Source organism: Schistocerca gregaria, chromosome 1 (genome assembly GCF_023897955.1).
Source record: "Schistocerca gregaria isolate iqSchGreg1 chromosome 1, iqSchGreg1.2, whole genome shotgun sequence".
NCBI lineage: Eukaryota > Metazoa > Arthropoda > Insecta > Orthoptera > Acrididae > Schistocerca > Schistocerca gregaria.
Window position 1 is genome coordinate 127,546,533 of NC_064920.1, and position 16,317 is coordinate 127,562,849.

Below are 16,317 nucleotides of genomic sequence, written 5' to 3' on the forward strand. Positions count from 1 at the left end.
TCAAGAAATTTACTTTCACCACAATGTTTCCCCACGACATTATGCCATTGCAGTATTTGATTACTTAAATGAAAATTTCTGAAGAAAAGTGATTGGTCAAAGGGGAGATATTGACATTCCTCCATGTTCACCAGCTATCATTCCGATGGATTTTTTCCTATGGGGTGTCACAAAAACTCTGTTTATTCTCAAAAGCCTTAGACCATTGCTGAACTAACAGATACATACACAACACATTTCATGATTTGGGTAGTGATACCACACTATGCAACAGAGCACGTAATGGTGTTCCAAAAAAGACTACAAATATGTATTAATGAAGATGGAAAACAATTCAAACATAAAAAATAATTGTTTAGTATTATTTGTATTTGTAATAAGACATGAATTCAATATTTTGTTTAAATTAGTACCCAGTGTCCAGTGACTCTTGCGCACTCTGTATGTGGGATTGTATCAATGAGGATGTTAAAATACAACCAATTAATGTATTTTTGTCATTACAAAAAGGTGTATGACATCCTTTTTCAACCTGAAAGCAAACACTAGATCACATATTTAAATACTGAAATCTCATCAGAAAAGGACAAATTAAGAAGTTGTACTTCTTGACAGTTCATATTCACCTGAAGGCATCATCAAAAACTTTTTGAGATAATAAATATCTTCATTGGCACCAAAGCCTATCTATGTTTTTGCACTCCGACCAGCAATCACAGGATTCTGCTCTGCAAGAGGTTTTGGTGTTGTTCCTGTTCCCGTTCCTCCTCCCCCCGACCTCCCTCGGCCACCCCTCCTCCCCCTACTCTTCCTGCCACTTCGCTGTGCCATATTCTCTCTCTTATCAGCAGACACTTCAAATGGTGAGTCGGCATCTGCTCTGTGGACTGGTGAAACCTGCAGAGAAACAGAATACCTCATGAATACAATAACAAGCAGTACAATCGTCAGTGTTCACATTTTGATATTGGCGTGTTACAGTCGTTAAAATCGGATACGGAGATCACATATTTACATCACTTGAGAGAAACATACAATTTAAAGACTATAAACAATGTGCTTGATGTGTTTAAAAAACATAACATGTAAATGATGCTCTGGAAATGGTTCCTTTGCTATGGTTGTTGTCATATATTTCCACAGCATTTGCTGAACTGTGAGATGTGGATATATGAGGATCATGTTTAAAATAGGCATTGGAGGATTCTGTTTAGCATCTTCCGGTGACTCAGCACTGGCAGACGTTTAACACAATTCTGAGTACTGTTTCCTGGTACATAAAGGAGAACACCATAAACTATTTACTGAAGTAAGTTTAGTGGATCTTTTAACTTGATACCTGTACATTACACTTCTCTTCAGATTAATGATATTTTGAAAGAATCAGTGTTTCATGAATTATAAAAAGGACAGCAACTATCAAACTGTCTCTCAATGAAACTGAGCAATCAAGTCGGCATACACCACCCATATATCCCACAGGCCATAACTGGAATGTGTTAATAGAGGTCAGAAGCTGATGAAGTATGTCATAACTACATATCTGCAACATTCCAACATGGTCTGTGTACTTCTTTGTTTGAATCTAAATAAGCTCCCAGACAAAATATTAGTCACAAAGCATGTAAAGCTAATAGCAACTTTGCTCTTTAACATGGAATGCAATACCAATGTAACAGTGTTTTTTTCTCTAAATAAGTTCCCAGAGAAAATAATAGTTACCTGGCAAGTCAAAGCTAATGGCACTGTAACGTGGGATGCAATACTGATGGAACAGAGTCAAAAGGGAACAACTGACATTGGGCATACCGAAAGTTAGTTAATGAAGAAAATGGAGGATTTCATGGGTATATTACAATAAACTGTCCTCTCAGTTCGCCAAAGTAGCAAACACACACACAAACATACACACACACACACATACAAAGAAGAAGGGATCACCAGTGATTTACAGTTTGTGTCTAAAAGCGCCCTTTACTGCAAGTAGGAATTGTGGAGGACAGTAACAACAGGTTTTGTTTATCTGTTTCCAAATTAACAGACAAGCTCATATGAAGTAAGATGGATATTTGGAGTGAAATTACAAGTAAGAGACTCTTGCTCTCACTTGCCCACAAAGTTGCGATATCACCCTGACTTAAAGTACAACAACAATTGGGTGTAGGAGGCTGAATACTTTTATCTGAAGAGATCATCAGTCATATTTCTGTCCACTCACATGTTATGTGTGACACCAAATTTACCACATGATAAGCCTTCTGGAGGAATTGCATCCAACTAGTGGTGCAAACCTATGGACATTTTATGATATTCTACACGTTTTAGTTACGCAGAAATGAGCTCTTTGGTCAAGATGCCGTGAGTCAAAAATGCCACACTGAGTTGCTGGTGAATGCTGTCTGAGACTCTACCATTCCTGGGCCTATCTTCCACCAGGATAAAATTGTGACTTTATGGTGAAGGGTGCTCAGAATCAAGATCACATCTGGAGTACCATGCAAAGTTTCCACATTTGAACTCCACTGAAAATATTTTACATTGCCCAGAGCAATGTGCCAAAGCTGTGGGAGACTATTCATGAATTTTAGTCAAAATATATGGACTGATGTGCCAGGAAAGTGGACATCAATGTCTCCTACTCAGTACATTCCATGTCACAGGGAAGCGCACCTGTTATATGTGCTTAGGGAACTGACTTGCACTTTTAGGAGAGACGTGAGTAACCTTTTGTCTGGTGAGCTTGCATGTCATGCAGAGGACACCACAGCGTGCAGTAAACACACATTCGGCATATTGGCTAATAATGTGAAGTGCAATACAATACAATACATAAAATAAATGCTTACAAGAAAATAAAAATAAACATTTCATATATATCATAAGAAAGCCATAAAAATTGTGGATAGAAGACATGCAATTCTGTTCCAATGAGTTAAGATAAAGAAAGGCAGTGAATGTCCCACAAAACTATTCTTCCAGAATAATGAGTAACACCAATTCATTCTTTATTAATTGTGTATACACTTGTGCTACGATGTGCTTCATATGCCATTTATTATTACGCTGAATTATCCCAACTTACCATAAGAGTTATGAAGTAACTACGGTATCTGTGCATCATATTTAAACAAGGCTGAACACTTCTGAATCAAAATCAGAATATGGGGTTACAGCCCGCAACTACTCACCATATTGGAAAAACTTTTGCAGTAAACAGGTGCTCAAAAAAGTTGTGGCTCTGTACATTAACACTTTTGGCACTACTAGACATGTTTACAAAAAGTAAGTTTGAGAGAGAAGAATACCACTTACAAGGAGAGGTCCCCAGTGGTGGGATTGACTTTTTGAAAGCATATATACGGTGACGAAGTTTAAGGTCCCAGATATTACACCCTGCTATCATTCATCCCTAGGGCTCTTGTTTGCGAGTAATTGATGATACAAAATTTCAGAATTTTGTATTCTGCTCTTGAGTTTTAAAAAAACGGGTGTTTAACAGTCTGGTTGCCCAGTATAATGGTTAAGGTAGAGGCCACATGTGCAAAAGGTGGTGGGTTTGAATCTCATCAGGCACTTTGAAACTTTTATTTTAAAATCTTTATCAAAATGAATTTGATCATCATTTTTATTCAGTCAACTGGATTAAACATAATTTATTTACTTCCACTGCTTTATCACACCATTTTAGTCAATATATTAGCTTAAACAGTTGCTTTCATTTTTACTTCCTATCATTCTTTTTCCACTTGGGATCTTTATGCATATGAATTTAATTATTTTTATTCATCTAGCAGTCTTCAAAGAAGACTGGAAGAGAAGGGAGGACCAACAGAGGTATCAAAGTACCCTCTGCCACACACCATCAGGTGGCTTGCGGAGTATGGATGTAGATGTAGATGTAGATGTAATATTTAAACATTTGAAACTGCTGATCTATCAGTTGAAAAACAAAAGGCCTATTTGCACTGACTGCAGAATTGTGTCAAAAATGTATGTATCATTGTAAGTTGTACAATTTTTGGATGGCTCATTTCATAAAAACATTAATTCTTATTTCACCATGGACAAAATAATTCAGATGAAGATTTAAATGGAAGTAGAGATTATAAACAAAATTAAATAAAACAAAATGAGAAATTAATGCAATAATATGGAAAAAAATTTATAATAAAATGGAAGAAATCAAATCGAAGTTAATACATAAAAATAATGAAAATCCCATGCACAAAGCTTCCAAGTGGAAAAAGAATGACAAGAAGAAAAAATGACAGACATACTGTGTTGATTAAAATTATGTGACAAAAGACTAGGAATAAAAAAATTCATTTAATCCAAATTTCAAAGAAGCTGACAAGATTTGAACCCACAACCTTTTGCACACGAGGTCTCTAACTTAACCATGACACTGAGCAACCATTCTGTTAAACATGTCTTTTTTATAGCTGAAGAGCATCACACGAAACTCCGATTACTTTCTTTTTGTCAGTTACTTGCAAATGAGAGCCCTCCATGGTGAATGGCTGCATGGTGTGAAACTTTGGACCTTAACCTACATCACCGTATACATGATTTCACACAGTGGTGAACCAGCAACGGAGGGTGAAGCTTTGACAATGCCAGCCACTCGTGCTGGCGAAACGTCAGAAAAATCATTAGATGAACGTCGGCCGAAGAACCCAAGACAGAAGCCAGTAGGCAGTTTGTCAACAAGTGGCCACGAAAGCCTCAACAATTTTGTAAATATTTTGTTAATGATATTTCTCATTCCAGGATATAAAGAAAGCAAGTGAAACATCTTCTGGAAGATGTAGTTTAGTTGTTCAAGTCTGCAACAGATCAGCTTAATAAGGAAAGTGCCTGTGGGAGTAATTTCTATCTTATTTCTCTGATTATTTGTGCAGCAATGTTTGAATAGCAGACAGACTCCCAAATGACAGATATTGATAGAAACATCCTAGTACTGGAAAAAATTAAGACTCTTCAAAACACGAGGCTCACACTAAATTCCACCTAGATTTTACACGGAATCCACAGCAGATTAAGTCTCTTTTCTTCTTCTTCAAATTCATCAAAAATCTCTTGCACAGCAAACAGCAACATGACTGGAAAATAGTATATGCCACAACTGTTTACAGAAAGGATGAAACAATTGATGCACATTGATGTTAAGCGACAATATACTTTCCCTAGGAGCCATAAAACTTATCAATCTTTTGTATAGTACAGGTTTTATACACCGACATAGAACTTCCCTGCACTTTAGGAAAAGAAACCCAACAAAAAACACGTTTTGGACAGCTCTTTGATGTGCACTGTAAATTTTCATATTATGAAAGCATATATATGAATTACACCAAGGACAGCACGGCAGCTTCCGAAGCACTGGAAACGAGATTATGATACACTTTTGTCAACCAAACATAGCTCACATCATGTGATCTCAGCAGCCAATGCCAGCAGGTACTCAGCGGATAGGACACATGATGTAGTCAATGAATAGTAACATCAGTGATAAGTGGCGTGAAAACACAAGTTAATGGTGTACAGATACCAGAAACACTAAGCTTTCACACATAATGTTGGTCTATTTTACTGTGTACTACCCTTTAAGATTGGTCTATTTTACTGTGTACTACCCTTTAAGATATATCAAACACAATTGTGCAACTGAAATTTTAAATAATGGCATAAATGGGTGGTCTTCTGGGCCCAAAATTTTGCTGAATAGCTGGTCCTCAAAGTGTTAAGTTCTGAATGAGAGTCAAATGCTCCTTGATTTCAGAAATTCATCATACATTCTCACGTGGAACATAATTTATCTTACCTACAGGGAAATTTGCTTTGAAAGTAATGCTTCTCAAAGCATAATTCACAATATTTTCCTGAGACCTGTTAGAAATGTAAACCAACAGCCTTGCCACACTGGTAACACCAGTTCCCGTCAGATCACCACAGTTAGGCGCTGTCGGGCTTGGCTAGCACTTGGGTGGGTCACCATCCAGGTCTGCCAAGTGCTGTTGGCAAGCAGGGCGCACTCAGCCTTCGTGAGGCCAATTGAGGAGCTACTTGATTGAGAACTAGCAGCACCAGTCAAGAAAACTGGCAATGGCCACGAGAGATGTCTGCTGGCCACATGTCCCTCTGTCTCCACATTTGGTGATGCCTCAAGGCTGAGGATGACACGGCAGCTGGTCAGTACTGTTGTACCTTCAAGGCCTGTTCGGACAGTGGTCGTTTGTTTTTGTTAGATGTAAACCATTGTAACATCATGTTCATCAAGAGCAGTTTGTTGTTACACGTAAATACTTTGACACGTTTTGCTGTCAGCAGATGGCTGTGTGTGCACTGTGTTTTGTCACTGTAAATGGCACACTTTCTTTGTAACTAAAGGTTTATTTTGGTGTTATTCTCTCATTCATGTTTTATTGCTGCAGTATTATTCTGCAGCGACAGGCTAAAGTAAAATTCTTTGCTAGATTATCAGTTCTAACCAATCAAAATAACTAAAATTGAACTGAAAACTAAAGCAATTGTAAATTCCCAGAATTCTAAAAAGTGTCTGGGTTTTTCCTGGATGTTTTCCCAATGAAAAAATTCCTGCATTTTCCCCAGATTTCCCAGGGTTACAGTACTGGTTATTGTGCAACAGATATTAAAGTAACGAAGGGTGTGCCCCAAGGAAAGGTAATAGAACACGTAATGTTCTTAGGATATATAAACAAGTTGTTTGTTGACAGTGCTGTTGCTACATGGATAAAAGAAACACAGAAACACTTGGCCACTTTCCACTTGGTGGAATGAATGGCAGCTCTGATTAAATGTAGATAAATGCAAGATAGTGCTTATAACAAAGAGAAAGAACTCTATTTTATTCACTGTCAAGATTAATGGTGTGCATTTTGAGCATGTCACATCATATAAATATTTATGGGTAACAAAACAAAAAATTATATGAAATGGGATGAATGTATAAAATTAATATTAGGGATGGCAAGCAGAAAACTTAAATTTGTTGGAAGGGATCTGGGAAAGTATAGCAACCTGTAATGAAACAGCATACAGAATTGTAATGTGATAAATACTAGGATACTGTTCCATTGTTTGGAGTCCGTATCATGGAATTCTGACACCAGACACTACACAATTTCAGGGATGCACTGTTACAAACGTAACAAATTTGTATAGCCCATATGAAAGTGTAACAGAGATAGATAGGAAAAATAAACTGGCATCTCTGAAAAAAGACACGGGGTAAATTTAGTGAACCAATATTCATGGAAACCTGTGGGACTATTCTGCTGATACCATCACATATATCACACAGAAGTCATGGGAATAGGATAAGGAGATCAGAGCACATAAAGAGGCAGACAGACGTGTTCTCTTGCTTAGTACATGAATGTAATAGGACGGAAAACTGCTAATATAGGTGTGTACAATGGCTTGCACAGTAGGTACATATGTTACTCCCTCAACTACTGTGCCTTGGTCTCTCTACCCCTTGTTTCATCAGTATTCTCCACACCAATCCGAAATGTAAATGATATTCAACTGGCAGGGCTGCAGCACAACTAAGGGAGGCTGTGCGTGTTTCTTCACAAAGTACACTTTTTCAACAAAACTAAGCTAACATTGATGTTACATTTTTTCCTTGCCTGTGAACTGCGCCACACATAATCTGTATGGTGAGTGGCTGTCTGTTCTCTCACAATTTTTATAATTACATTCCTTTGAAAAACTGACTGCTGCATGTGTTCCAACACTGGGAAACATGGTGGCTGGTGAGTATGGTACACATTAGGATGTGACGCAAATGACTGTCCTTGGATGGAAACATCTAGTACAAAAAAACACCCATGCATATACTTTCCTGCTTTATACTAACAGATAGAAATAACTATCCATCACAGATACGCCGAATGACACACACATTCTACAAAAGAAAAATTCAATGAACGGAAAGACTCCACCGAGAAACATAATTTCTGTATACAACAAAAGTACATCAATTATTGTGTATTGTTTGCCATCAACTTACGTGCCCCACTATGGGATGATGATAGCACGCCTTATTCATATCTGAAATAGAAGGTATTGCACTTAAGACCACTCAAATATTTCTACATATTTATTTCTGTGAGGAAGTGAAACAAGATGGGAAAAAGAAAATTGACATTTCACTTAAAGCTCACAATGGTACCTGCAGCCTGACAACAAAAACAATTGTGCTTTCAGATATACTGTTAGCTGGGTCTTAACACACTACAAACACAAATTCACATGCACAAAAAAGTAGTATATTATATTAACTGTTACACCATGCTCTTCATATTATCCATTAAATGGGAACACAACCCCTCCCTTTCTCCCCACCATTCAGTTTTAAGTCTTGTTGCTGCACTACGTCATCAATGACAATGGACAACATTCACTGCAAGTAATAACAGAAAAGAGGCTGTCAAAAGGAGAAAAATTTAACTGGAAACATTACAATTTGAATGTAGCATATCATTACATTTAATATTAACTTTAGAATATGTTAATATGAAAACTTAATAATCTTCATTTCTGTTCAGTATGTTTTAAATACAATATATACTTTCATAGTCACAATTTTTAAGAAAAAGACAGACAACAAATATTGTCATCATCTTTCAGTTAAAGTTTTAAAAGAAGACTTTAAGAGTAGTAAGGAAGTTATGTTACAAAAAGTATATTTTAAAGAAGACAGCTCAGCCAGATGTTGTGGAAGAAAAACAAAACTGAGAATCAGGCACAGGAATTACACATGTCACCAGAGGTGTGGAGATGGAAAGAGAGAAAGAAAGGTGAAAAAAAGAAAACTGGAAATTCAGGGTTGCAGAATATCAATCTACTAAGATTTACTCCGAACTACCTTTATACACTCCTGGAAATGGAAAAAAGAACACATTGACACCGGTGTGTCAGACCCACCATACTTGCTCCGGACACTGCGAGAGGGCTGTACAAGCAATGATCACACGCACGGCACAGTGGACACACCAGGAACCGCGGTGTTGGCCGTCGAATGGCGCTAGCTGCGCAGCATTTGTGCACCGCCGCCGTCAGTGTCAGCCAGTTTGCCGTGGCATACGGAGCTCCATCGCAGTCTTTAACACTGGTAGCATGCCGCGACAGCGTGGACGTGAACCGTATGTGCAGTTGACGGACTTTGAGCGAGGGCGTATAGTGGGCATGCGGGAGGCCGGGTGGACGTACCGCCGAATTGCTCAACACGTGGGGCGTGAGGTCTCCACAGTACATCGATGTTGTCGCCAGTGGTCGGCGGAAGGTGCACGTGCCCGTCGACCTGGGACCGGACCGCAGCGACGCACGGATGCACGCCAAGACCGTAGGATCCTACGCAGTGCCGTAGGGGACCGCACCGCCACTTCCCAGCAAATTAGGGACACTGTTGCTCCTGGGGTATCGGCGAGGACCATTCGCAACCATCTCCATGAAGCTGGGCTACGGTCCCGCACACCTTTAGGCCGTCTTCCGCTCACGCCGCAACATCGTGCAGCCCGCCTCCAGTGGTGTCGCGACAGGCGTGAATGGAGGGACGAATGGAGACGTGTCGTCTTCAGCGATGAGAGTCGCTTCTGCCTTGGTGCCAATGATGGTCGTATGCGTGTTTGGCGCCGTGCAGGTGAGCGCCACAATCAGGACTGCATACGACCGAGGCACACAGGGCCAACACCCGGCATCATGGTGTGGGGAGCGATCTCCTACACTGGCCGCACACCTCTGGTGATCGTCGAGGGGACACTGAATAGTGCACGGTACATCCAAACCGTCATCGAACCCATCGTTCTACCATTCCTAGACCGGCAAGGGAACTTGCTGTTCCAACAGGACAATGCACGTCCGCATGTATCCCATGCCACCCAACGTGCTCTAGAAGGTGTAAGTCAACTACCCTGGCCAGCAAGATCTCCGGATATGTCCCCCATTGAGCATGTATGGGACTGGATGAAGCGTCGTCTCACGCGGTCTGCACGTCCAGCACGAACGCTGGTCCAACTGAGGCGCCAGGTGGAAATGGCATGGCAAGCCGTTCCACAGGACTACATCCAGCATCTCTACGATCGTCTCCATGGGAGAATAGCAGCCTGCATTGCTGCGGAAGGTGGATATACACTGTACTAGTGCCGACATTGTGCATGCTCTGTTGCCTGTGTCTATGTGCCTGTGGTTCTGTCAGTGTGATCATGTGATGTATCTGACCCCAGGAATGTGTCAATAAAGTTTCCCCTTCCTGGGACAATGAATTCACGGTGTTCTTATTTCAATTTCCAGGAGTGTAATAGCAATATCTATTGCAAGTGGTAAAATGTAGATAATCAACAACCACCAGAGTTCTTGCATTTCAAAGAATCCCATGCTGTCATTAAAACAGAATGTCAGTGTAGTAAATCTTCAGCCACATTACTGATTTAAGAAATAGTTACTACACTGATAAAGGATGCACCCATAATATGAACTTCTAACATAATATTATTGAGCCCATTTAACTTGCAAGGTGGTGTGACTTGCGTGCCTTAGTGATACAGAAATCTGTACCATATGTGCAATTACAGTGGAGAGACAAGACAAAATGTTTGGTACTTGAAAAGGGGCAGCAGCCTTTTCAGTAGCTGAAAAGGCTCTCCTTGCCATGCTGATACCGCAAAGGGCTGTAAGCAAGGGGAAGCTACGGCCATTATTTGTCCTCAAGGGCAGGTAGTTCTGCTGTATGGTCAAATGACAATGGAATCTTCTTGGATAAAATATTCTGGAGGTAAAATAGTCCCCCATTTTGGATTGCAGGGCAGGGACCACTCAGGAGGGTGCTGTCATGACGAAAAATTAAAGTGCTATTCTATAGGTTAGAGCATGGAACACTGAACCCCCTAAAAGAATAGGTAGTTAGAAAATTTAATAAGATAAGTGGACAGGTTGAAGTTATTTGTAGTGGGAATTAATGAAATTCAGTGGCAGGAGGGACAGGACTTCTGGTCATGTAAGTACAGGGTTATAACTACAAAATGGAATAAGGGTAATGACGGAGTAGGTCCAATAATGATTTTAAAAAATGGGAATGTGGGTATGCAACTACAAACAGCACAGTGAACACATTAATGCAGCCAATACAAACACAAAGTCAACATTGACCACAGTAGTACAAGTTTATATGGCGACTAGCTCAGAAGATGAAGAGACTGGAGGTATGTACGGTGAGTTAAAAAGAAATTTAAGGAAGGTTTAAATCTAATCGTGTTACAGGACTGGAATTCAACAGTAGGAAAAATTAGAGAAGGAAAAATAGTAAGAGAACATGAAATGGGGAAAAGAGTGAAGGAGAAACACACCTGGTAGAAATCTACAAATAGCTTGATTTAATCATCACTGACACTTGTATTAAGAACCACTTGAGGTTATAGGTATATATGGAAGAGACCTGGAAACATTAGAAGGTTTCAGACTGATTATATAATGATAAGACAGAAATTTCAGAGCCAGATTTTAATCTGTAAGGCATTTTCAGGGGCAGATGTGGTCTATGACAACAATTTACTAGTTATGAACTATATATTAAAAGTGAATAAACTGCAGAACAGTAGGACATTAAGGAGATGGAACTTGGGTAAATAGAAAGAGTAAAGAGTTAAGAATTTCAGAGGGAGCATTAGGCAATGACTGACTGAAATAGGGTAGCTTTGACGGATTTTTAATTATTTTTTGTTAAGGAAAAAGACTAATATAAACCCTTGGATAACACATGAAATATAGAATGTAACTAATGAAAGGAGAAAATGCAGCAAATAAAGCAGGCAAAAGTGAATACAGATGCGTAAAAAATGAGATTGGCAGAGAGTGTAAAGTGACTAAACAGGAATGGCAAGAGGGCAAGTGCAAGGCTGAAGAATCATGCATAAGTAGGGGAAAAATAGATACCACCTAAGTGGAGCTCACAGACTTTGAATGTGGTCACATGATTGGGTGTCACTTGTGTCATACGTCTGTACGTGAGATTTCCACACCCCTATCCTAAATATCCCTAAGTCCAATGTTTCCAATGTGATAGTGAGGTGCAAACGTGAAGGGACAAGTACAGCGCATAAGCATACAGGCCGATCTCGTCTGTTGCCTGACAGAGACTGCCGAGAGTTGAAGAAGGTTGTAATTTGTAACAGGCAGACATCTATCCAGACCAACACACAGGAATACCAAACTGCATCAGGATCCACTGCAAGTACTAAACAGTTAGGTGGGGAGGGAGGGGGGGGAACTTGGATTTCATAGTCAAGTGGCTGCCCATAAGCCACATATCAGGATGGTAAATGCCCAATGACAATTCGCTTGGTGTAAGGAGCGTAAACATTGGGCACCTGTTCATAATGCACAGCCTGTGGTGGAGTGGTTAAGCGACAATAACATTCCTGTAATAGACTGGCCAGCACAGTGTCCTGATCTAAATCCTATGGAACACCTTTGGGATGTTTTGGAACGCCAACTTTGTACCAGGCCTCACCAATGGACATCGATACCTCTCCTCAGTGCAGCACTCTGTGAAGAATGGGCTGCCATTCCCCACGAAACCTTCCAGCACCTGATTGAATGTATGCCTGTGAGTGTGGAAGCTGTCATCAAGGCTAAGGGTGGACCAATACTATACTGAATTCCAGCATTACAGATGGAGGGTGCTACGAACTTGTAAGTCATTTTCAGCCAGGCGTCCAGATACTTTTAATCCCATAGCATATACGAGACTGGAAAAAGACTCTCAGACATCAAGAAGAATGTACTAATTCCTGTTCCACAGAAACTAGGTCCTGACAGGTTAGAATGTTATCAAACTACCATTTTAATAAGCACGATTGCAAAATATTGAAATGAATTATTACAGAAAAATGGAAAAACCGATAGAAGCTGACACCAAGGAGGATTAGTTTTGAGTTCCCAAGAAATGTAGGAATACATAAAGTAATACTGACCCTTAGTCGCATTCTAGAAGACAGGTTGAAGAAAGGCAAACCTACATTTATAAAATTTGTAGATTTTGAGCAAGTTTATAACAATGTTGACTAAAATATACTCCTTGCACTTCTGAAGGTAGGAGGAATAAAATACATAGAGCAAAAGGTTTCATACAACTTTTACAGAAATCAGACTTCAGTTGTAAGAGGCAAAGGACATGAATGGGAAGCAGGGGTTGAAAAGGGAATGAGGTAGTGTTGTAGGCTAACCCTGATGTCATTCAACCTGTACACTGAGTAGCAAAGGAAACCAAGAAGATATTTGGAAATGGAATTGAAATTCAGGGAGGAGAAATAAAAACTTATTGGTTTGTCAACAATATTATATTCTGTCAGATATGGTACATCAATTATCTAATGAGGAGGTTGTGAATAAAAGTGGGGAAAAAAGAAATTTATGGCTCAACTTGTGTAAAAGATGGGATTGCAACTATCTGTACAAATAAAATAAAAATTCTTATAGTATATCTAGTTTCTTCTTCTACTTCTCTTTTGTTAAATGCTCTGTAGACCACAAGTACTCTTCACCATTTGCATTTTCTTCTTGTCCTCTGAGAACCTCTTTATTCTCTCACTTCTCTCCTGCTCTTCAGAAATCTTTACTATGCTCTTCTCTTATTTTCTCCACTGGTGGCACTCTATCCTTTCTTGCATCCTTCTCTGTTGTCAGTCTCTGCTGTATTAGTTGATATAGAAGGTGGGGCAAACAAAGTGGTTGGAGAACAGATTTCCAGGGAGCAAAGAAAAAACAGCATGGGAAAGGAAGTATAATACTAACCTGATTATAGCAGATCAAAGTGACCACCATTCATCTCTTGACACTTTTGGGCCTGGTCAGCAATTTGCTGAAGGCAGATTGACGCTGGACTGCTGAAACTGCTGCAGTCTCATCCGAAATATTCTGGTACATTTCTTGAAGAGTATGAGGGTTGTTCTGATACACCTTAGAACTGAGGACTCACCACAGAAAGTAATTGTTTGCCACCAACTCTGTCAGGTGTGAAGACTGTGTAAATGTGCTCCACAGTGTGGTCAGCTGTATAGGCAGCTGCTTCATCCTGGCAGAAGTAACTGTAGATCTTTTCCTTCTCCACTAATGCTGTCACAAATTCATGTCCAATCATATCCACTCACCTGGGCCACTTTTATTTGCCACACCCTGTGTTACTTCCTTCTCCAATTTTGTTTCTCTCAATTCTGACCAATCCTTCCTGAATTCGACAACGTATTTGGTTCCTGTCATGCGGGAGGCTGACCTCACGTTCTTCATCCTCTCTACTGTCCCACGATTTCTTCCATTTCTTCCTGTTAAATATTCTCTCATATTTCTCTCAACTGTGTCTTAATTTCTGGCTATCTTGATGTTTCTGCTTGCTCCATTCATCTGTGGCTCTCTATCCCTGTTTGGAATCCAACAGCACTTGTACAACAGTGATCCGATTCTATTCTAGTGTTGTTCCTGACCTTAGTGTTTGCAGTCTCCTTACTGTTTTTCCTACTGATTGCTATGTGGTCAATCTGGAATTCCCCAATGAGGGTGGTAAGTGGATTTGCCCATGTCATTTTCTTACTTGGTTTGGCACCGAAGTATGTTGCCATCAGTTCTAATTTCGTGTCTTTGAAACAGCTGAATTAACCTTCCCCCATTTTTTGTTTGCCCTCTAGTGTGCTGTGTATCCCTCTGCTATTCCCTTATGTCAATTCTCCATTCCAGTATGTGCATTATAACTGCCTATGAGTATCTTTGCTTATCTGTGTTGTATGTTTTTCAGTGTATATTGTAGCATCTCCCACAAAATGCCTAACACTTTCAGGTCCTTCGTGTTCTTGTCATTAGTTGGTGCATGGCTGTTTACTATTGTACACATTTTGTTTTCTGCTTGGCACATCATCGATATCCATTCTGACTCACTCCTCACTTCAGCTATGCCATCCTCACATCTCTGCTCTACTATGTATTTCTAGTTTACAACGTACGTTTAGCAGGTACACCTCTCATTGTCTGACCAGATGTGGTCTGTTGACTGGCCACTGCTATGAAGTCTACATTAAATATCACGGGGTATCAGCACTGCAGTGGCGTGTACTCAACACATCAATTGTTTGGTCATTAACACCCTTTTCCTACATGACCACTTTTCCTTAAAGTAAATACCTAGTTACTCTCACAAGTATGAGTGGGCCTTGTTTCAGTCACTTCAATAAAGAAAAAAATCTTGGCAATTCTGGGAAACAAGTAAATGTATTGCAGGTGGCAGTCACTGTGCAGACTGTTCAGTCACAGAGGAAACAACAGGGATATTTTTGGAAGTGAACAACGCACCTCAGTTAGATTAACAAAATATATTATCAATGATAATATTATGAAAAGATAGATTGCTACTCACCATATAGGCATTGAATTGCAGACATGCAGAACAAAACGACTTTTGAGCTTTTTGGCAGAAAGCCTTGTTCTACAGTAGAAAACACACACAGACACAAACTTTCACATAAGCACAAATGCCTTAATCCATACAGCAACTGCATCTGATGGAAGAAGCAATCTGGTGAGGGTAGGAAAGAGACTGGAGTGGGGAGAGGGAAGGATAATATGTTAGAGGAAGGTGTAGCTCTGCTTATGGGAGCAAGCATGGACATTGTGTGGACAGGGTAGGGCTGCTAGGTGCAGTAAGGATATTTGAGGGAAAAGGAGAGGGGGGCGGGGGAGCAGAAAAGGAGAGAAATAGAGAAGTGGGTGAACTGGTGGAACAGAATGCTGTGTAGTGCTGGAATGGAGATAGGGAGGGGGCTAGGAAGGAGAAGGACAGGAACTAGCGAATGTTGAAGGCATGGTGGTTACAAGAATATAGATGATATTGTAATGAGAGTTACCAACTACTGCTGCTGTTGTTGTTGTTGTTGTTGTCTTCAGTCCTGAGACTGGTTTGATGCAGCTCTCCATGCTACTCTATCCTGTGCAAGCTGCTTCATCTCCCAGTACCTACTGCAACCTACATCCTTCTGAATCTGCTTAGTGTATTCATCTCTTGGTCTCCCTCTACGATTTTTACCCTCCATGCTGCCCTCCAATGCTAAATTTGTGATCCCTTGATGCCTCAAAACATGTCCTACCAACCGATCCCTTCTTCTAGTCAAGTTGTGCCACAAACTTCTCTTCTCCCCAATCCTATTCAATACCTCCTCATTAGTTACGTGATCTACCCATCTAATCTTCAGCATTCTTCTGTAGCACCACATTTCGAAAGCTTCTAATCTCTTCTTGTCCAAACTAGTT

The 16,317-nt window shown here is 40.1% G+C and overlaps 1 protein-coding gene across 1 annotated transcript in view; it reads right to left on the reverse strand.

The window, feature by feature from the left end:
• Positions 1 to 468: 468 nt before the first annotated feature.
• The window catches only part of LOC126334766 (GTP-binding protein 1), a 132,929-nt gene continuing 117,080 nt past the window's right edge, over positions 469 to 16,317 (reverse strand). Inside the window, exon 13 of the mRNA XM_049997347.1 lies at positions 469 to 897. Coding sequence (XP_049853304.1) covers positions 688 to 897 — 210 coding nt within the window. The 3' untranslated portion in view covers positions 469 to 687. The remainder of the gene's footprint in view (positions 898 to 16,317) is intronic.